Raw genomic sequence first — 24,799 nt, forward strand, 5'->3', positions numbered from 1 at the left:
AATGTATCTCCTAACAGTTAAAATATCATCAACTTACTTTGCTTTCGTCAAAATTTGCTCCATTATAACCCTGTTAAACTAGAATACAACATAAAATTCTCCCATGCAAATGTAGAAACCTTTGATCTCTATGCAGACTGTGCAATTTAGGAAAGGCAAAGATTATGGTGGATGTGGAAGATGGGGTTAGGATTCGGTTTTTAAATTCTGTCCGTGTTCACGCAATGATTCAAGTTTGTTCGCAATTGAGAGTGGTAATTTTTTTCTATTTTGACAAAATGTTTTTGTATTTTTAACTTTATTAAATTCTCTAAAAATTAGTTGGTTATAATTTAATAATAATAGATTTTATATTGCACTCTTTTTCTGAAAGCTTTTCAACTCCTATTCAAAGAAATCTGTAAATTATCTTTTCTCAGCAAACCAACCAATCACGCATTTTCCCCCATCACTAACAGCAATGCTTGTCGACAAATTGTTACAATTCTTGCATTAATGCTAATTTTTTCTATTTCATTTTAACCTTTTATAGTATATTTTTATTTTGAAAAAAGTTTTTTTCAGAACTAACTATATATTAATATCAAATTTTACGGTTTTGTTGGTAAATATTAGTTAGTTGATTCAAAATTCGAATTGTATAGTTATCACAATATCGAAAGTTCGTAAATGTTGCTTGCATTCCAGAGATGATATTTCAAAACTATTCCTCTTTTTACCTAAAAAAGCTGACAATGACTAAGGAATATATAGGAAACATATTAAATGATACATATACATAAAGTATTTTTTTTTTATTCATATGTGTTTAGTCAGGAGAAGGAAACGAAACTTAGTGTTTTAGTTCTGCACTGTACGAGGTTCCAGTTGTTCAAACAAAAACAATTGACTATGCTAAACTAAAAAGCTGTGTGTTTAGATTGGAATTCTTTAAATGTTTTAATTTCAAATAAGAAAAAAAATCAAAAAAGTATAAATTTTAAGGAATTTCATCTATTTTTTTTTTCTTCTATAGAGTATAGAACTAAAAATTAGACGATTTTCATTTCTGACATTTATATTTTTCTACTGAATCTCTTAAAATAAAAATGCTATTTCAAAATACCATTATTTAAAAATTTGACTTGAGATATTGGTTTAAGGAAAATATGATCAGTGAATTTTATAAAAAGCACTGGTAAGATGAAATACAGTATAATGCAGTATACAGTACAGCTTTATATTGAATTGTAATTACAGTGATTCGCAAAAGTGTTGATACACTTATGACTTTCAATGAAATAAGACTATCCATTTATTAAAATGAATGTTTCAGAATGTATATTTAATGATAAAAAATGTGTTCTAATCTTAACAAAACTGAAATATTTCAAATGACAATATGAAATATTTTAAAAACAAAGGAAAAGTTTATTTTTAAGATTGATTCAATCATCAAAAAGTGACAAAAACTTTATCCCACAAAAGTCATCATACACTTTTAAAGAAAAAACTCAGTCTATTAGTAGTCTAATTTTTCGTTAAATTACCATTTAGTGGAGTTTCCTTTAGCATCTACAATAGCTTTTAAAGGTTGAAAATACGTGTAACTAGTTTTTTTTTTGTCAGGTGAAATTCGTGCAGAATATTTTTTTAAAATTTTTACAGAAACTTTTACAACACTCAATTGCAAATTTATGAATTTTTCCACAAAATTTATAATTTTAATGTCTGATTTGAAGTCCTACTTTTAAGCATTTTATCATATATTGCACAATTCAATTGAATACAGATTCGGGATTCAATTGAATTGATTAACATATTCGTTACTGATTTACCTCTTATGAAGACAAATAATCAAATTTGGTCTATTTTATTACGACTACAAGTCATTTTTAAGTGATAAAATAAAATATTACGGAGGAAACAAGCAAAAATTAAAATATAATTTTGCTATTATAGGTTTGATACTAAATTGCTAATAAAGAAATGAAAAATTTAATGAAAAATAATTAAATAAAAAAAACAATTGACGATAACTCTAATTCTGAGATCCAAAACATTTAAATGTATGATGACTTTCGTGGGGTAACATTTTTGTTAATATTTGATTAAAAAATTAACTTTTGCTTTGTTTTTAAAATATTTCGTGCAGTTTTGCTAAGAATAGATTATACATCTTATTATCAAATACCCATTGTGAAATATTCATTTTAATTATTGAATTTTTATTACCTATTTCAATAAAAGTTATAAGTGAGTGAGCACTTTTGGGAGCCACTGTAATTATTAAAAATTATTGATATATAATCACCTGAAACGGTTTTCTTTTCCTTAATGAAAATATATTAAACAATACTTATCCAAGGTTTTATTGGTTATTCTGATTTTGTCATTTTGTTGGTACACTTTGAGCAAATACTACTTAAAGTAACACATTAAATTCAATAAAAACAATTAAAATTATTCAATAAAAACAATATATTCTGCAAGCTAAACATATTATTTTCTCCACTTCTTAATTTTTTAAAAATTAATGTAGTACCAGAACATTAAAAAGTAATGAAAAAATATCTTGTAAGGAAAAAAAAATTTTTTCAAGATATGTTTAAAAAAAATGACATTTTGAATAAGATATTTTATAATACAGACACTTTTCTTGTACACATCCTACACTTTATAAGAAAGAAGGAAAAAAACACAAACCTGGAAATTTTAAGATTTTTACCTGGAAAACCTGGAAAAATCAGGGAAATTTGAAATCTGTTTTGAGTGGCCACCCTGATATTTACACTTAAAGATTATTTCAATAAGTAAGATTCTTAAGATAATAAACAGCTTAAGATTTTTTTTCATGCTGAGATACTAGATCTGTAATAGCTCAGATGACATACCATACGCCTCCCAATTGGGAGACCTAGGTTCGGATACCGGCATTAACTGGTCGTACGAATGCTGCTGTCAGCTCACGCCAGGTACCATACTAACATATTTAGTATATAGATTTTCTTGCTTAAATAACAGAGTTTGTTTATTAAAATAACAGTACTTATATGCTTAGAAAACAGGTTTCAGTTTTTAAATAACAGTATTTTTTGTAAAATAAACCGTTTCATTCTGTCACACCAGCTGACAGTTTTTTTCCGTAAATTCAGCATCTTTACCAAATAACATCTAGCAGACACATCTTTGCAAAACAATTTTTCACATATATATTAATTAATTCCGTGCAACACGCTCGGTACAGAGACATTCAAACTATAAGTATTTAAATTTTATGATAATGTTCCCATTCCGTTTAATGTAGAATTATCTATATATAAAAGAAAAGATTTTTTGAAATTTTCTCGCTAGTTACAGCCCCTTAATCTTATTTTCTTTATTTGAAACAAAGAGCAATAAATCACCGAATTAATTGACAAATATTAAGCATTGAAAAGCGGGCGAAATAATTCATAAGTCATTGTTTTTTTTCCGCTTGAGTCTTAGCCGGCATATTCGACCTCTAGAATCAAAACAAAAGTATTATTAACGCAACTGATAAACGCGTATCTTAATATCAGGAAATGGAACACATCCGATTTGTGCAACTCTTTGAAGATTTTAAATCACAAATTATAAAGATATTTATTTTTTGAAACGTAATTAAAGTTTGTGTAATATTTTTGAGTGTGTATTTTGATTTTCATTATGCATTTTCACTTTTATGAGCTTTTAATATGAAGATAATAATAATTACCTTTTTTGAACACGGAGTTGTTTAAAATTTCTGATTGGCAAGAACTGAGAGCAATTGTCAAACAAATGAAGCATTGGTACGATAGGATTATGGTCTTATTGTGTGCAAGAGCGACAATAAGAAGATAAGTAAGTTGATTTAATATTAAATTTAAAAAATGCTTACTATTATTTTTATTATTATACTACCTTATTTTACTTATCACTGCCTTATTCTGTACTTTTTCAATCATATTTTGCTTAACGTAATAATAAAAAACATTTAAATCGCTATGATAACACTCGGTAAATTTATTTTAGGGAAATTACTAATGACTCTGATGATTAATTTCTTTTTAACATATAGATTTACAAGACTGTATATAAGAACATTTCAACTTAGTAAATACTAATAAATATCTTATGAGATGAAACTATTTTCTGAACCGGCTATTCATGCTTGATATGAACCATTAACCAAAAAAGGACGCATTTAATCTCATTAAGACTTTTAAATTGCTTTATTTTCATTCGATTCTAATTTCAGGAATCTATTTAATAATATAATTTTAGCACTCTCTCTTTCAGTTGGAAAAGATCTGAAATTTAGCTGAAAATAATTGTGAAAAACAATATGGGATGGAAAAAAAGCTTTCCCTCTGCATTAAAAAAAAATCAAATGTGAAAATAGTATATGTACTGATATACTTCTGTAAAAACTACTTCATTTAATTAATTCATAAAAAAAACATCCTTTTTAATCTGATTTTATTTTCCAAAGGGAAACGAAAATCATAGAGTAGAAAAACGCAGTGCTTGCCGTGTCTTTAATGTGATAATATCGATACCTAAGGATTTTGATTTCAATAGCAGCTGAGTTCATTAATCGGATATCTATTTCGCATAAAAAAATCGATAGTATTTTCTCAATTTTTTAATCAGAATAAGCAAGCCAGGCTTGTTAAAATCAATTACATAAATTATTATAAGTTGGTTTTCAATTAAAAATCTTAACTAATGTAAGCGAAACTAATTTAATTTGAAAATTAATATTAATAAGGTTAGAGTTTCACAAATTGAAATAGTTTATCTTAATTTATCGTTTAATTCTGGGCAAAGTAAAAGAAATGATCTGCTGCTGTTTAAATACTGTTCATTTTTTGATAAGGAAATATCTCTTCGTTCATACACCTGATACTTCCATATTCTGACAAATCTCGATCCCCATCACAATAAAAAATTATGAAAGGTAAATTAGTAATTTAAGTGAAAGAGAAACTAAGAATGACACCTGTGGATGAGCTGTATCTTAAAGAAACGGAAGCAAAATAGTTCATCCGAACATTTCTGACCCTCTAATTGAGGGCTATTTATTGAATTTTATCAAATTTTGATCAGTGATCAAATAATGTTAATACCAATATCCGGTGGACATTAGTATGATAAACGAAGACATTTCATTCATGTATAAGTAATTTCATTCTTGGACATCAGATGGCCATGAAATGACTTATTCTACTAATTAATGAGCTAACAGCAAGTGCTGTAATATTTAAGCGAAAGGCAAAAATAATATAATGCCGAAGTATAATTTCAAAAAATCTTATTCAGAATGTCTTTAAAAACTCATAAGTGGTTTTGTTGCTCAGATTTGTTTGTAGACAAAAGAAGTTTGCTCCATCATCCTTGTAAAATGATTCTTAAAATATTTCTCGCTATCGTAAAAATTTAATAAAAATTTATCCCTTATATTAATAATAAAACTTAATATTCTACCATGACATTTAATAAAAAGTTACATTTCAAAAGCAAAATATAGAACACCACTCTTAGATAATTTTTATGTTCTGAAATCTTTCGAACCAAAACTGAGGAAAACGCGGTGAAAACTTTTAAAATTATTTCTTAAAGTGTCTGACTTTCGAAATTACATCTTAAAGTAGAATAAAAATATTCCGTAAAATTACATAATGTTTTCAAAAAAGAAATATTTTTTTGAAAGTAAGAATTTCTTTTAAAAAATAATGTTCTTAAAAATAAGAATCCTCTTGAAATAATATATTGTAATAAGAATCCTCTTAAAATAATAAAAAATTTAATAAATATTACTTTTAAAAGGCATACTCATTTTTAATAACATTATTTGTATTTTAAAGAAATTCTTATTTTTAAATATATTATTTTTTTTAAAAGAAGAATATCCGATAAAAAAATAATGCAAAATAACAATTATGATTTTGATAAATATTTTATAACTATTATTATAATTACTGAAAAGATTTACTGAAATGAATTAATTTATTTTTACTGAAAAGAAGAGTGTATATGCTCTTCCATTCTTTATGATTTTGCTTTATATGTTTCATTGGAGATAAACCCTTGGCATAAAGGCAGTGATAAATAGCTCCGATCTACACTGGTCGACAAAATTAAGAGATGGAAGACATTTTCCCAAATATCTCAAAAAAATACTGAATATAAATAAATGAAATTTGGTATGGATATAGCTTATTCCATGATTATAAAGTATGCAAAACAAAAGTGAAAGTGCCATTCACTGGCAATACCTATTGCCAATAAATCCAATGTAGTCTGAACTTAAGGATAAAAGACGACAATAAAAATGAGGCTTGTACAGTGTGTGTTGCCTCTAGTATGGTGTATGGTCACCCCTGACAGACAGCATGCACAACGAGTATGAATGCTGTTAATAAGGGTGTTAAGGAGGACTTGTGGAAGACCCTCCCATTCTTCCAGAGCAATTTTTAACTCCAGAATGGTTCTGGGGGGGGGGGAGGTTGGCGCATCGCAATAGCTCTCCCAAGAGCATCCCAAGCATGTTCAATAGGATTCAGGTCAGGGGATTTGGCTGGCCAATCCATTCGTTGAATATCCTCGCTTTCCAGATACTCATCAGCCATGAGAGTCCTATGTGGTCGCGCATTGTCGTCTATAAAAATGAACTCTGGGCCAACAGCGCCCCTGAAAAGACGTACATAGGGCTCTAGGACCTCCTGTCTGTACCTCTGGGCATTCACGGAACCATTGTCAAACACATGGAGCCGTGTGCGGGTATCTTGCATGATCCCTGCCCAAACCATGAGTCCTCCACCAGCATAATAGTCCCTTTCGATAATGTTGGTGGGATGGTATCGGGTTCCAGGTTCCCTCCATATCAATAACCGTCCAGAAATAGCATCATAGCGTCATAGAAATGTACGTCATAGAAGAATATAGCGTCATAGAAATATGCAAAAATGCTTTCCATCTCTTAATTTTGTCCACCAGTGTAGTTTACCAGCTAAGCAGTAGAAATCATCAGAGGCTTCAAAAAGAGATTTTTCTTTAGGAAAGCCTTTTCTAGGGATTAAACGACTGTACTATGAACTTTAGACCCTTTCAGGAGTCCCTTTTCCGAAAGGCTAATAGAAAAATAATTGAAATGTAATAATAGAAGTGTGATTCTTGGGTTTGAAATACTCAGAATTAGATTTCAAGTAACAATTTTTATCTCCTTAAAACAGATTAAAAAAACTGTCAAACTCAGGAAAACAATATATTTTTGTTTATTTTTTTATTGCACTTTGTTTTTGATATTTTCCCCTTATTTTCGAAGAAAATTTAATTATTCCTTGTAATCCGTGTTGAGGAGTGTTAAATCGCTATGGGGAGTAGCATTATTAGTAGTAACGATCTGTTTCGGAGCTCTGTACTTTCTAAATGCGCTTGTAGCACTCATGGATTATGGGAGAGGAAATTGGAGATTGAGTTGTTTAGAAGCACTTAGTAGATGGCAAGCAGGACTTTAGGGAAGTTGATTTTTTAGAGTAAGTTGCGTCCATCAGCCAGGAGACTGACAGAACTCCACGGCCGCGAAGTTTTCGGTGAATATAACTTGAACACTGACATTGGAGTATAATGCAGTCGATACGTTGGACATGCTGACATTAGAGTATAATATGGTATATAGTTTCGATTTCCCAATATTTGCATTTGGTGACGTCTTGGTATCTCGAGAAAAAGTTTAGTTGACAAGGGTAGCCACCTCGTGAGGAAAATCTGAAATATATTTGCTGTTTAAAAATTCTGTTTGACGACTTTGCAGAGTGGAAGATTTGATTTTGCGATATATATCCTCAGAAGAAACTTTTGAATACCAGCATGGCTAGGTATCGAAACCAGATCAATCGTAGAAAGTAGTAGTTGAGGCTCTTCAATGACATTGAGATATAAAGTTGCTACCATCTTCATCTTAGTTTTGTAGCTTAGCAAGAGAAGGTTGTAGTTTTGTATAACTAAGTCACTAAAGAGCTCTCATTGCCTATATCCTAGGCAGACTCCAAAAAGTGTAAAAAATTGAGAAAATTTTTTAAAAAATGAGATCGTGTGCTAAGTTTTTATGCCTGTCAGTTTTGGGGGACCAAAAAAAATAGTACTATAAGTAAGAGCCAAACAAAAACAAAATGATGAAGTCCTGTTGCTCTACGTATCAACAGCTTAAAGATTATTTTTAATTTTACCAAGAATAATCTTAAACATTTGACTTGATCACTTTTTCATTATACCGATGACCGAGGATTGGTGAACTATAAAACCTGACAAAAATAAACCATCGGTGTAGAACTTATCTGAGTAATGATGGAGCAAACTTCTTTTGTCAACAAACAAACTAAAAAAAACGTATAGTAAAGGAGCATCTTTATTTCCAAATTCAATATTAAGTTTGTGATACTGGAGAGTTTTATAAGTCTTCTAGTTCACATTTCCAATTACAGCTGCAAACTATTTAAAAGTTCTATAAATTTCTTTAAAAATGTCATAAATTTCTTTTTAGATAATAATCACAAAAATCAAAGTTTATTGCGGCCTCCCTTGCCAAGCTGTATCGCCCGCTCAACACTTTGTAGCGTATAGGTAATGGGTTTGAATCTCACCATAACCCAAGATGTATCTTTGTGCTGTCCTTCTTTGAATTGTACTATCTGTTCTTCTACTTTACAATGACTTTTAAGCCGTACCTTTGTATTTGATCTCACAAGCTTACATTCAGGGGGCATAAATAAATAAAATAAACAAAGTTTAGGTAGATTTGTTTGATTATCTTTGAAATGTTGCCAAAACTCATATTTAGTCTTGATGTAGCACAAGTTAGGGAAAAACATCAGAGCAGAAAATACATATATGATTATGCTGATAATTGAACCTTATACCTTAAAACTTCAAATGGTTTGGTGGAAGGACCTGACCCCAGAACCTTTTGGATTTCGAATCTAGTCTTGGTATTTTAATAATCCAAGTTCTAAATCAAAATAAATATATTCTCTCTAAATATACTGTCGTCATTTTAAAGACAGTAATCACTTAAGACATTACAAAAATTAAATAAAATTTCACGAATAAAATCTCTTATACATAAAAAAGCTTGTACAGTCAATTTTAATCTCTCATACTTTATCATAAATTTATATGTGTCTAGCAGGGGTAAGTAATCCATTATTCTGATAAGAAAATACTTAATATTTTATTCTTTTTCACTTATACTAAGGTTTTATTGTGGACAAAATAATGAACTGAAATGCCTTATGGCTCTGCTACGGTCTAGTGAAAAAGACATGTAAGTAGCGTGCGGACATATTGTTCGATCCTCATTAAGGGGAAGTACATAGTATAAAACTTTCAATGAATTGATAAAAAGGCTAAAAGGCAGAATTGATAGGAAGTTTTTCCGGTAGTCGAAATTAAAACTCCTCAGCCATTCTGATGTTGTTGATTTGCTGTTATTCAATGTAAAAAGATATGAGTAAGTTAATATTTTAAACTACATCGTGTTTTCAAAATTACGTTATAACTATTTCTTTTTGTTATTATAAACGCACAAAAACAAGAATTTGTGGAAAATTATTATCTATTGAGATCGTAACACAGCAGAATTAAAGAGTAAGTTTAAAATTTGTAATTGTATTTTTTTTGGCACATCATGAAATTTTGTGTTGTTAAATTGCGTCTAAGCATGAAAGAGGATTTTGAAAAAGATTGTGTGCTCAAAAAGGTTGTTCTGTGATTCATTTTTTTATAAATAACCACGCATATAAACGCAATATTTTTAATGTAAATGCCAATTCACTGAACTTAAATTTTTTTAGTTCATTGATATTTCAAAATTTAAATAAAACTTTATTTTATAGGTTTTTAAGTTAAGGAAAAGAAGCATTATTTTAAATTAATGCCTACTATACCAATATGTTTGTGACTTTCTTTTATTTATTATAGTTATTATTACTGTCAACTCATTGAAAAACAGAATTTGTGTATAATGACTTATAATTCAAGTGCCGAAATATAGAACAAAATTAAATCTAAATTTTAATTATGAAAATGTTATTAAATTATTATTATGTTATTAAATTAATACTACGTTTCGTAGTATCGAGGTATATAAACAATGCAATTTTTTTAGAACAATTTTACTTTTTAAAATTAATTTCACCTTAAAATATTGAATTCATTTTTTATTTTTCAAAAATTCGTTACTTTATTTGAGGTCGCAGTATTTTAAACTTCAAACACACTGCTATAATCTTAATTTTTCTGCTTATAACACCAAAGTATAATTACATTTTAAATCCTAGAATGTGTGTGCATTTTACTGTTGTACTGGTATGAAGTATAAAACACTAATATATTACGTACTTTGCTTAAAACAATATTAAACTATTTATTTTCAAGTGTTAGATTAAGTTATGCTAAATGTTATGTATAGATCTGTTTTGTACTTAGAATTTAATTTCTCTTACAATTAATTTTTAAAGGTGATCTTAAGACAGACTTTGCTTCCATTTCCACCATTTTTATCTTCAGAGAATTCCATGATCCTAATATTGTTAGTAAGCAACTAATTAATATTTGTTTTATTTAATTCATTGAATTGTGATCTCTTGGACCTACTCGCAAAATTTTAAATTTCATTGTAGTAAATATTTCAAGCTTTCAAATTTCAGAGTGATTCAAAGTTAGTTTTGAAAAACTTGCCACCTAAATATTTGTTAACCAGGTTCAATAAAACACGTTTCCAGGAATTAAATAAAACAAAATATATTTAAAAATATTTTTAGGATCTAAATAAAGAAAATGAATTTACATAAATTCTAGCTCTTTTCTTTAAAGGGGACATATAGGATCTTAGAATTATGTAACTAATAAACGTAGCATAATTTCACGTTTTTTTAATGTTTAAACTTAATAAAACATTGATCTAAAAAAAATTAATAAAAGAGGAATAATAATGTTACCATAATATATAATGTAGAGATTAGCGTTTAGCATTTCGACTAATTAAATAAAGCAAGCATTTAGAAACAAAAACTTTATTAAACATTTAACAAAAGAATGAAGAGATAAACAGGTTCACTTTATCAGTGCGAGTTAGAAGAAACAAGCTTAAATGGAAGTTAGTGGCGATGCTGTTGCATTTATAGGTTTTAAAACAATATATAATGCTAAATTACAAAATCTGTAGTATATAATCAGCGATGGCTCAGGAGATAGAGCGTTCGCCTTTCAATGAGGTGAACTGGATTCGAATCAGGGCAATGGCTGGTCGATACGAATGTACTAGTATGAAGTACTAGTAGTATGTCATCCGGCTTGCACCAACCACAGTGCTGACGTGAAATATCCTCAGTAGTAGACGGATCATGGGTTAGATTTCCATTGCCGTCAGGCTAACCGTGGGAGGTTCTCGTGGTCCTCCTCTCCATGTAACGCAAATGCGGGTTAGTTCCATCAAAAAAGTCCTCCACGAAGGCAAATTTTCCAAATACTTCATACAGAAGCTCCTTTGTCTTCTGAATTGGGTTCAAAATTACAAGGTTACGTAGTTGAACATTAGCAGTCGTAAACCCAAAAATTGGGTCGGCTGTTCAAAGACGGTTATAAAATATAAATCTGTAGTATGAAATTTTCTATGACTGATCTAATTGTAGTTTTATAAGAAACTCAACTTTTTATTTTCTAAAAACTGCTATGCAAAATAAAATTTCTCATGATTGTAATTTTCTTTCGAGAGTTTTTATGGAGTATGAAGGAATCAGAAAAATTTAGCTTTTTTAGTAAATACTTATTTGCAAATAAGAAATAAATATTGTTTTAATTAAGAAGAATATCCATTTTATTCAATTTCGTGTATCATTTATTGAAATATCGAAATCGAAATTAATTTATTGTAATATCAAAATTCTGAAATGCTATCCAGCTTCGGGTTCACAGAAACTACCGTGCTGATATAACACATACCGTAATGATTGTTTGATTATATGGCGGGTCCCAGCTGCCATTAATTGGTAAAGGTTTTCTTTATTTTTTTCAAGAGAATGCATCTATTTTTGTTGACTTTGCGTCAGTCACCAAAATAACATGATTTGAAAACAATTTTCTCTTGATTGTTTTTTTATCTGGTTTTAAAATTTTTGTACAAAATGCTGGGAATAATGTTTTCTTGATAATGTATAGCACATCTTTTGTCTATCAGATGCATAGCTTGTTGAAGAATTGAAATTATAGAACGCTTTTTTTTAACTTTTAATGCATAGTGTAAAACACAGTGTCTTGATGTTATTTTGTACTTAACAATTTTTTGATTATGGTGACTTTCGACATCACTATACCTTTCAGAAAAAAACTGAAAGTAAAAGGGGTCGCTATATTACTAGATTGGAAGAAAAAGTGCAATTGTCAGACCTTTCTATAGATTTTTTTTAAATATGTAAAGCATTACTTTGTAGTTGAGTAAGTAATTTAAACTGCATATATATCAGTTTTTGTTTAATTTTATTTTACTAGTCTAAACTAATTAAAACAGATTTTTTGAATGATGATAATTCTTTAAACGTAAATTGAGCAAACATAAAGGTATTTTTCAAAATCTAAAAACAGACATATGTACACTGAGAAGCAAGTGTGGTCAAAACGACCAGAATATACTAATATTTACCGTGTTTCTGGATTTATTGGAACACCAATAAGCTTGGTAATTTTCTCGAAGTGCTTTGGTAAAGTTGGTAAAATTAACAATAAAATATGGTTTTATAATATATAAAAAAGTTTAGCAGTAGTATCATGATAACTTTAATTATGGCAGAAAAATCACTTATTTGGTTAAATTGACTGTTCAATTTTGTATTTTTTACTGAATGTTGGGTAATTAGATCTGTAATTTGGAAAAGCAGAATTACCAATAAACAGTTACCATATAAACGGTTAATTGAATAAATGAATAGCTTAAATACCGTATATTTTGATTTTTATTACCAGAATGAATTTTTTTAACCAGAAGTGTCATTACTGTACGGAACGGTGATTATTGCAGAATTTTCTCTTTCTCCGTATAAAAGATTGAACTACTTTTTGAAACTCATTTCGAAAGTGTATCAGTAAAATTTGCCGTGCAATTAAAGAAGACGGTGCTTCACGATAGATATCGAGAAAAGTGGATTGAACGCTATTTTATTTCCATTGCTAATGCTATGAACGCTAAAACAGAATTTCAAACAACTGATGAAACAAAATTTATTTTTAAAAAATTTCTTTTTGCAATTTGTAAATTATCATACGGAAAAGCTAATTATATAAAATTCTTAACTTTGAATTTTTTGTCGCTTACGTTAATTTTCAAATTGCACAGCAGTATAATTTTTTTAAAAAAAAAGAAAAAAAAGAATACAGAACCTAGCCCTCATCTCATATTGTTATTGGATGACAGCCTTGCATTTTATAGGTTTCGAAGCATATTGTCCAATAGAGTAAATATCCACCATCGGTTCATTACTGAAAATCACAAGAATTAAAATAATATTTCGAATCTTCCCTGCTTGTCTCCACCCATTCGGTAGCTTAGTTCGATCAGGAAGTAAATGGTTTCTTCACTGCCACAACTTGCATAAACATTCCGTTTTTGTCACAAAAAGTCAAACTAAATTACTATTTTTCTGCTTTAAACTTCTCTAGTCTAGCACTTTAACCAGATAAAAATCATGATGCAAATGGTAATGCAACGGCAGTAGTTTTTTTTATACTAATAAACTTTTTAGTGCTGTAAGATTTACAACATATGATATAATTTATTGATAGTGATCTATAAGGAAAAAGACTGTTCAGCTGTAAATGCTTCATTGGAAATCTATAAATTTTAGTTTTTTATGAACCGCATATTTTTTTATTCAGTTTATAATGTGAATCTGGAAAAGTTTTTCACTTAAGTTAAAAATTTTGTTGGAAAAAGATTTTTAAAAAAATTGTACACATTTATTTTGTTTAACTGATGTTAAAAGGTGCGGAAAAAATAAAAAAAATTATATACAGGGATGCCAATAGCTTCGCTTCCAGCAAAAATTTTACAAAATGGTAGAGAATTAATGAATAAACTTGCAATCACTTACAAAGGCTCACCATAAGATTATAAGAATAATTTATATTCCTTAAAATGATGTAAGAAATTTTAGACAGTTGTCAATATAAAATAAAAATAAGAATAATATTTTTAAAAACCCCGTTTTTGTAGTAGAGAATAAAAATTAAAAAATAAAAATTTGAAAAACGAAAAACGTGGGGCACATGAAATACATAACAGTAACAGTATGTGTGCTCATGAGAACATGTGTTTGTATATCTGTAATTGTATCTGAATGTGGATGTGTATGTGGAATATGTTTGTGTATATGCATGTGGATGTATATGTGGATGTATATGTGATTGTGCATGAGTAAGAAAATGTGTATATGTACTGTTATGTATTTCATGCTTCCCATGTTTTTCGTTTTTTAAATTTTTGTTTCTTAATTATTATTCTCCACTACAAAAACGTGGTTTTTGAAAATATTATTTCGATTTTTATCTCTTCTTGTACTCACTTCCAAAATCTCAATTTTTTTCACTCACTGTACACAAAACTTTTCAACTGACGTGTCACACTAATTTGAAATAATCGAATCGACAACGAGAGACAATCGCGAAAATATTAATTTTTCCTTAATTTTAAATTTATTTTACTTTGTATATCTTTTTCACTTCATTTTCATGCATTTTCATCCAATTCTGAACTATGTGCCAAATTTGAGGTCTGTAGCTAGTCGGAAAGTTAGTTTAAAATCGAGTGCAAAATTCCACCCAAACAAACATACACGAAGGCAAGTTGATATAAACGTGGTAAAAATTGGAGTGCGCTTAAATTAATTCTTGATAAAGAGTAGAATATTGTTTCGTGATAATTTAAGTATGTAATGAAAATTCCTTACTCTAAACTTTCTACAGATCAAAAGATTTTTGCTGTGAGTGTTTCATAGAACATCATATACTTATTAAATTTTTAATGATAAAATAGCATCCAAAAATTCAAACATTCTTCCCTTAGAAATCTGACTGAGATGCAATTTTACTGATAATATGCAACTCAATATGTACAATGTTATAAAATACATATTTCTGCGAATTGTGAAACCAGGCTTTTAAAATGTCGATTTTATCAAAAAACAGATATCTATAGTAAATTATCAGACAGTTTCGTATCTTTTCCGTGCGCTTGTTTAAGTACATGAACTTAACACTCAACAAAAGTTTTCGAATTTTCTATAAATCTTGATGGGTCTTACTAAAAGTTGTAAAGAATTGTCTTTGAATTAGCATATTTAATTTTCAGAAAAATTCAGCAGAATGTTTTTTTCAGTTTTACTAAAATAAATGGTGGAAACAAAAATTTTTCTCACGAGTAATCTTTAAACTAACTCTCTTGAAATAAATGTCTAGACTAAAAGGGGATAATTTAAATCATTACTATTTAAAAAATACATGATAATTTTATTTCAAAGATAAGTAATTAAAGTTTCTTATTTAAAGGTATATTTTAACCATTTAAAACATAACAGCAATAGTATTACAGTACGTAAATAAAAAAAAGGATCCTCTGCAATGACTCTTGATCTTAAGAATCAACATCTTCACATACTAGGACTCAATCTTAATGGTCCGAGGGATAATCGATTGAAAAAGTCACGTTTTTAAAATTCAATTTCCTAGGAACTATTCGACCAATTTTGCTCAAATTTTGCATTTTGTTATGCAAAATTTACCTTCTTTAAAACGATGTAAAGAATTGTACACCTAGCAATACAATTTTTTTTTGTATTAAATGAAATAATAAAAAATAATTAATATTCACCGAAATTTGTATTTTAAATGGAATTATCTTAGAATAAAGGAATTTTATAATTATGTGCAAATATTTTTAAATTAACTTGAAAAGTTCTTGTAATATTGCGAAATACGCAAAAAGTAAAATTAACATTAAGAGGTTCAAACTTTGGACTGCTTTCCAGACCAAACAGTTGGGACCAAGTTTCCCGGATTTCGGCTACTCCCTATAGTTTGAGGGCCAGAAATCTTATTCTGTCGAAAAGAATATATTTATTCAGAGAAAGTATGATTTTGCGTCTGATTTCGTAATTTAAAATATCATCGGCACTAGCTAATTAGCCCAATTGTGGTCAACCCTTTGAACAATTAATATTGAATTCTAGAACATGATAATACGATCATTAGATCAAAAGTTATTAATAGTGTCCCATTTTTTTTGTTTCGCGCAACTATACAATGTTTTAAAATAAATATTTCGGCCAATAATTTTAAAACTAAGCATTTAAAATGTCATAAAATAGATATCTATAATAAATTATCAGATTATTTCGTATTATTTCTGTATGTTTGTTTAATTATATGAACCTAACAATCAACACAAAATAAATATTTGAATTGAAAATGAATCCTGATTGGCTTTGCTAAAATGGGTACTAAATTATCTCTGAATTAGAATATTCAATTTCACAAAATACAGCGGAGTGTTTCTTTTACAGTTTCATACAAAATAACTGAAACTGTAAAAGAAACACTCCGCTGTATTTTGTGAAATTGAATATTTTAATTCAGAGATAATTTTGTACCCATTTTAGCAAAACCAATCAAGATTTATTTTCAATTCAAGTATTTATTTTTTGTTGATTGTTAAGTTCATATAATTAGACAAACATACAGAAATAATACGAAATAGTCTGATAATTTACTATAGATATCTATTTTATGACATTTTAAATGCTTAGTTTTAAAATTATTGGCCGAATTATTTATTTTAAAACATTGTATAGTTGCGCGAAACAAAAAAAATGGGACACTATTAATAACTTTCTAATGATCGTATTATCACGTTCTAGGATTCAATCTTAATTGTTCAAAGGGTTGACCACAATTGGGCTAATTAGCTAGTGCCGTCGATATTTTAAATTACGAAATCAGACACAAAATCATACTTTCTCTGAATAAATATATTCTTTCGAAAGAATAAGATTTCTGACCCTCAAACTATAGGGAGTAGCCGAAATCCGGGAAACTTGGCCCCAACTGTTTGGTCTGGAAAGCAGTCCAAAGTTTGACCTCTTAATGTTAATTTTACTTTTTGTGTATTATCAGGTATTACAGTTTCATACAAAATAACTGATGGTAACAATGATTTTTTTCACAAATTTGATTAAAACTAAATCAATTAAAATAAATATATGGTTTAAAAGATATTAATTCTAAAGCATTACAGTTTAAAAAAATATGATACTTAAGTTTCGGATTTTGTTCATTAAATTTATTCATCAAAATATATATTTTAACTATACATAGAGCGACGGCACATCATGGTCTTGATGGAATTACATAATAAGAAATAATGTATATTTAGTACCAATATAAATTAATATACTATATACTAATATATTAAAGATAAATCTAATACAAAATATTAAGTTATAAAAGAAATATGACACATTAATAATCTCATGTTTTTTTTTAAATCAAACTATTTTGTTACATGCTTGTGGTGTATTTCTTGTAAAATAATTCCGCAAATTACTATTCTTGTTGCATGGCATATATATTATACACATAAACTCGAAAGTGTGCACGGCATGCGTGAAAAACAGCACTTTATTTTGAACATGAGAACTGCTCCTTATTTAAGCAAAAAAGGCATCAAAAATATCTATTTGCTCTACCACGCAAAAGAACAAATCTAATTTCCCTCTATTTTTTTCGAGGATTGATGGGGTGTGACTTCAAATAAACTAATAGAAATAAATAAAATTATTTTCACTTTAGTAGAAATCAAGTTTCCGTGACAATGAGGAGCGTGTTACGTTTAGGATCCCGTAACGTGCAAAGAGTGGGTAATAATGCCGAAAGTGGCACGATTTATTTTAGCTTTACTTTAGAAAATATCCGGTCTTCCTATCAGGAATATTCATCCAGATAACAGCACGACTAACAGCTGATGTAACAAAGATGCGAAGCTGTTGGCGACATTCATGAATATCATGTTATTTGCCTTTTTTGTAGAATTCTCGATTTTCGCGTTGTTTTAATATCTAGTTACGCCATTTCAGTCATCTCTAACACCCTTTGACAGGTAAATTTTGTTCATTGTAAAATATTTCTACTTAGTTTTAGGAGATAATTACATCTTAATTTACTTTTTTTAATAGTAACGCCATCATAGTCATCTCTAACACCCTTTGACAGGTAAATTTTGTTCATTGTAAAATATTTCTACTTAGTTTTAGGAGATAATTACATCTTAATTTACTTTTTTTAATAGTAACGCCATCATAGTCATTTCTAACACCCTTTGACAGGTAAATTTTGTTCATTGTAAAATAGTTTTACATAGTTTTAGGAGATAATTAAATCTTTATTTTTTAAATAGTAACGCTATTAGAGTCATTTATAACCAAATTTAACAGTAAATTTAATTTGAAAAATATTTTCGTAGTATTGAGAAGTAATTAAACCTTAATTTAATTGTTTTAATGGTAACGCCATTTTAGTGCTTTATAACCTTATTAAATAGGTTAATTTGTGCCATTTTGAAATATTTTTCTCAGTATTGAAATTTGTGAAATCTTATTACTTTTTAATAGTAACACTTTAATTCTAGTATGTTTTAACAAGTTCTAATACGTTTTAACACGTAACAATTTCTAATATGTTAACCTTTTCTAATATGTTTTAACACGTATTAAGAACAAGTATTAAGAATTAGTATTAAGAACTAGTTAAATCTCAATTTACTTTTTTTTTAGTAACACCATAATAGTCATTGCAAACATCTTTTAGCAAATAACTTGGTTAAAGTTAAAATATTATCAGTTATAAGAGCTTAATATTTCCTTTTTTTTTAACACTAGAACGACTGGAATACTTATATTGCCCAAAAGCAGTCAAAATGACTACATTATGAAAGAATAACTAACGTATAAAGAAATTCGTTTTAAATTAATTTTTAATATTTTTGATATTATTTTCAGTTATATAACAAGTTATTAGTAAATATCAACAATAAAAATAATTATAAAAGTCACAAAATTCTAAGAAATTGTGTTATTATATGCCTTACTGTTTTTCTAATTGAAATTAAAAAGCAGTCAAATTGACTTCCTTGGGCAATCTAGAGTTAATGTTATTGCATTACTTTTTCACGCCGTTTAACTGGTAAATTTGTAAAATTTATAGTGGTTTTACTTAGCATAAACAGATAAATAAATCTTATTAAACATTAACGCCATAATAGTAATTTCTAACACAAGTTATCAGGTAAATTTGTTGATTTAAAACTATTTTTATTTAGCATTAAAGGGCCACAGTACCCAAAAAATAACAAATATCGATATTTTTCTTATTGTTTATAATGAAACGTCAAACTATTTCAAATGCACTAAGGAAAATCATCCCTTTATCTACATTTTTAAAACAGTTATGAATGATTTTAGATTGCCCATAAAACAGAAACTTGATCAGCAGACAGATTTTAAGGTGATTTTTTTCATAGATGATAATTTTGTGTTTTAATCTTAATTAAATCCCCAAGGAATTTTTTCTATTTAATATAAAGTTTTGAAGTAAACATTTTTAACTTACGTATGGCACACTTATTTAAACTGTGCATAGAATAAGCATTTTATGAGGTATTACAATTTTTATAGCATGTCATATATACCTAACAGCAATTTGTAACTTTTTTTTCTAGTTTTTCACAAAATAATCTATTAAAAATGTTCTAATTGATGCATCAACAAATGAATGCACAAAATTGTTAAGTTGAATATTGCAAGCACAAAGAAAAAAAAATTTGAAAATGTTTTAAAATAAAATAGCCTTAAGGATTCTAAAATGTTGAATTTTTTCAATATGTTTTAAAAGATTAAACAGTAAACTATTTTTTGAAGATAAATTATTGATTATAAGTTAAATGAGTATGTAAAGCATCCACAAAATAAATTATTATGCTTTTTTTTAAAAGAAAAATGTTGAAGGTTACTGTGACCCCTTGGGCTGGTGAAATCTTTTTTCCCCGTTTTTTAACTAATTTTTCACAATATAAGAATTTATGCAAGAAATTCCAGTTTTTATTCTTTGTCATTCATGCTATTACTTCGCTTTTTTTTATGGAATTAGTGCTTTAACCTTGTTCTTAGAAATTGCTTGATGCGAATGAATCATTCCACAAACGAATATTATCATTCTACCCTACCATAATTCGAGATTTAAATTACGAAAAATATGATTTAAACTGTAAAATGTGTAACTTGGAAAAAAGTAATCTCATAAATTCGATAATATTTATTTAAAAAGAAGTTAAATAATTCAATTTAATTTTTTTAGTTATTTTTAGTTATTGCATAAAAAGGATTGTCTTTAATTCTTAGCATTTTTGAAGATTGTAGGATATTTTTAGTTTCTTTACATTTTGTCACTAAAAATGTCCTCTTGAATCAAATAATAAGCTACTTATTCGCCATAAAACTATCCAAAATGTTTTATCATCCTTAGAATTTCTCATTATAGTTAAAAACTCAGACCAAAGAGATCAAATAGAACTACACTTTCACATAGACAAACTCCTTGTTAGCACATAGAGCAGAATAAATATTAAAACATTTTTAAGCTATAAAATTGAACCAAATGTTTTCCAGTATCCTGGATTCTGGGTCTCAGGAGGCTTTGCATGTTATAGAAATGTGGTGAAGAAAAACTAATTTGCCAAAATTTTAAAAATATGGAATAAAAATAATCGATAGCTCATCAATCAATCGATAGCTCATAAATTTACATTACAAAAGAATATTCTTCATTCAATGTACCTGTATGTTAGCGCTTAAGTGTTGAAATCAGTTATTCTACAGATTATGCTGTTGATATACAGATTATCTAGGGTGACACAGTGAAGTGACGAAATTTATGCTTAAAGAAATATTCTTTTTTGTATATGTGTTACCGCTAAAGTTTAAAAACCTGTTATTCTACCGATTATCTAGGTAATGTACAAATTAACTAGGCTGCCACATTAAGGTGCCGAAATTTATATTTCAAAGAAATATTCTTCTTTGTATATGTGTTACCGCTAAAGTTTAAAAACCAGTTATTCTACAGATTATCTAGGTAATGCACAAACCTATGTATCTAGTAATGTAGTAGTAACGCATTAAATGTGTACTACTGGTAATGTAAGAATGTAACGCATTAAAATGCCGAAATTTGTATTTCAGAGAAATATTCTTCTTTGTATATATGCTACCCCTAAAGTTTGAAAACCTGTTAGCCTACAGATTATCTAGGTAATGTACAAATGAACTAGGGTGACGCATTAAAGTGTCGAAAATTATTTTAATTTTTCAAGTTACCTAGATAATACTGAAGAAAAAAAATTTTTTTTTTAGTATTTATACAAATGCTTAATCTTGCCTATGTCGGGTGAGGGGATTTCAAATATGAAACTAGTTTTTCTCCTAAAGCTACGGATTCCATTAAAATGAAATTTTTTATAGAAATATACAAGTTTAAAAATATTATTTATAACAGGGTGCGGCAGCTTACAAACTATTAGCGGAGTAGGGCATAATACGAGGATTAAAATAATTACGAGGATTATGAGCATAGTAATACATCTACTCCAAACTTTTGCCGAAACATTTATGCGATCTTCTGTTATGCAAAATGTTTTTAAACTTACGCATTTCGATAAAAAATAGACTGAAAGTGTCATTTTAAAAAAAATAGCAGCTTGGAGGGAGAGAGAGATGACAGATTTGAAATCGGTGAAGTGAAAATATCCGAAATTCGTTGAAAAATTGAAACAGAAACAAAAACAAAATAAAAAGTAATAATAAAAATAAAAATGTTCCCCAGTATAATCTGCTTTAGTTAAAGTAAAACTCTTTGCTGGAAAACCAGAAGTGTTTTATATGCTAAAATTTACATATTGATGTTTATTTTTCACTGTCGAAAAATCAAGTTATTACAGTCAAGTAATCTATATATTAATTGAGAGATCCAATCACTTATATATCGCCATAATACAAAGAAACAGATGGTTCAAAATCCTATTACAACTAAGGTAATTAAAATATTTACTTCCTATACCATAAGTAAATAAATATGATAAAACATTCACCACATTAGTTGATAGAACTAATTGTTTTAAAAAAATATAACAAATGGAGAGAAACAAGCTTTTGAACTTTAACGATAACCCATTAATGCCCAGATTATTTCTTTTGAATTCTAAAAAACACTTGACTCCGCGCTTTAACATAAAAGTTAATTTTAAGTTTAACTGGGGGGGGGGGGCAGGATAGCCTGGTTGGCGGGGCGCTGGGGTCATGTGTAGTGTATCTACCTCTACAAAATTACAACTACAATTCACTAGTATATAAGACATGTTAACTCGACTCTATGTTAGGGTACCTTTTCATAGATGATGGTTGACATGGTCTGTAGCTACTCTCTCCACATTGGTGACCCGGACGTGATGTGAACACGCCTACCTTGGCAAAAACGCCCACTTTGATCTGGATACGCTTACATCGGCAGTAACGCCTACTTCGTTGGATGGTCCACATTGAACAGTTGACTTGCTACTTGTGACTGCATCATTATCCACCTCCTCACGCAGTTGCTACTCAGTCTCATCTCGATCACACACAACGTTGGCTTGCATGCACTCGACTGCTAACGGCAACACAGGAGCGACTACAACCGTGAAGTTAATACACCTCTCACATTCAGCACTCAAAAAAATACGGTGATCTTAATACAGCTCTCCCGGCTCCGCACAAAACAGCAATGAATCAACTAGTGGCATCCATTAATCGAATTCAATCATAGCTATAATTCTGGTGGGGGAGTACTGTAGCGTATCTACCACTACAAAATTACAACTACAATTCACTAGTATATAAGACATGTTAACTCGACTCTATGTCGGGGTACCTTTTCATAGATGACGGTTGACATGGTCTGTAACTACTCTCCCCATATTCCCATACGTTCAAAGAGGTCGTGAGTTCAATCTCCACCGGCCGAAGACTCCCCGCTGTAGTAAATGGTGCATGTTAAATCTGTCGGGTCACAGAATCCTCCATATACCCATAACAAATCAATGGCTCTGGGGGTACTGAATATGAGTTTGATCATTCTCTGGTACAGATAAAAATTATGATTTGTGGATGAATAAATGGATGTATGAATGGGTCCACCCTATAAACATGCTGTGACGTGTGTGTGAATAGATGGCACCACTGAAAAACAAGAAACACACTCTCTGCTTTCGCTTCGCTTGGTGTCATCAAGCAGGCTTGCTGCTATATGGCAAGTGGCATTAGAAAGGACAACTACAAAATTAGGTAATATGCATATTAACGGCTTTCAAGCTTTAGCAATTATCTATGCAAAATACTTTTCGTTAACTATGTAAGGTAATATTTAAAATACTCTGTAAAATTGTCGTAATGTCCGAACTTTTTTGATATCGTTCTCATTTCCATCAAAACATCCATTCTTTCTTTTTTTTAAAAATATGCCAAGACATTCTGTCTCATAAATTCCTTCAAACTTATTACTGACTCTTTAATAACTTCTTCTTAACAAATCAAGAAAATTAAGCGTAGAACACATGACGTCCCCGCCTTCTATTCATTCTCATCATTAGAAGCGGCTTTTATTCAGCCGATCATCCACACCCTAGAATTAATTCGGGGTTGCTTAAATCAGCATTTCAGAATGGGTGGAGGGCCATGAGTAAATATCTATCATCATATCATTGCATCATGTTTTGTTTTTAGACATTACTAAAGGTCAAATGTGATAAACACAGTCTCTGTCGGAATTTTACGCGCGTTGTTTTGGCATTAGCTTCAGGAAAAGCAGGTAAGCGATTTTTGTGTAAAATATTAATGTTTTTAAATTCGCAACTGCTGACATGTCTTCTTATTTCATCTTAAATATATAGGATGTTTTGTAATAACCACCCTTATCACACATGTTTTTGAATACTTGTCAAAAACACAATCTAAAAGGTACCCACGATCCGTATAGTTCAAGTAATATTCAAGTAAAGAAAATAGAAAGGCGAGACTAAAAACATAGAATTTGATACCTATAATTGGATCTAGATTACACAAAACTCTGAACTAGTATATGCATAGAGATCAGATTCAGTAATCCCTAGTGTGTACACATTTTCGGATACATTTGTATAGATATTTTAATCATTATATATACAGAGTGGTCTTCATGGAACACCCTGTATTTTCATTATGCCTAGTAGTAATATCAGTTAAAATTTGCTCATAAAAATGTTTTTTTTATATATAATCTGTTGGCTAGAAAACTGTTGGCAAAATATTTTAAATGAAACTATGCATGAATTTATAAATTTATTAAATATTGGTTTATCATCTATAAATTCTTAAAAATAAATTTGATTAAAATTAAAATACTGTTCATTATTTTAAGACGCTGCAAGTTTCCAGAGACATGGCAGTCTGATGTTTGAATTTATGATAACTGATTTGTATTTTTTTTCACAATTTTTAAATTCATTCTAAAGCTTGAATTTTAATCCTTAACGCACTGTGATCAGATAGGAAGCCCTACCGTAATTGTTCTGTCTGAGCTTAAAAATTGTTTACAAACATATATGTAATTTATGCAAAACTCTGCATTATCAGAAATAATCAGAAAT

At 29.0% G+C, this 24,799-nt stretch overlaps 1 protein-coding gene across 7 annotated transcripts in view; it reads left to right on the forward strand.

Annotated features, from left to right (window-relative positions):
• The window catches only part of LOC107453325 (beta-1,4-glucuronyltransferase 1), a 47,442-nt gene that overhangs the window by 7,119 nt on the left and 15,524 nt on the right, over positions 1 to 24,799 (forward strand). Inside the window, exon 1 of one of the 7 annotated variants that reach the window (XM_071177509.2) lies at positions 3,487 to 3,846. The exons of 1 other annotated variant lie outside the window; for it this stretch is intronic. Coding sequence is in view for 1 of the 6 variants with exons in the window: in XM_043042677.3 (XP_042898611.2) it covers positions 9,493 to 9,496 (4 nt within the window). In the remaining 5 variants the exon portion in view is untranslated. Of the gene's footprint in view, positions 1 to 3,486; positions 3,847 to 9,299; positions 9,634 to 18,014; positions 18,188 to 18,245; positions 18,414 to 24,799 lie in introns of those variants that run through there. 5 more of the 7 variants (XM_043042677.3, XM_043042678.3, XM_043042679.3 and 2 more) reach the window with 5 other exon arrangements.

Source organism: Parasteatoda tepidariorum, chromosome 2 (genome assembly GCF_982258835.1).
Source record: "Parasteatoda tepidariorum strain Cologne lab strain chromosome 2, Ptep-v5.0, whole genome shotgun sequence".
NCBI classification, from domain to species: Eukaryota; Metazoa; Arthropoda; class Arachnida; order Araneae; family Theridiidae; genus Parasteatoda; species Parasteatoda tepidariorum.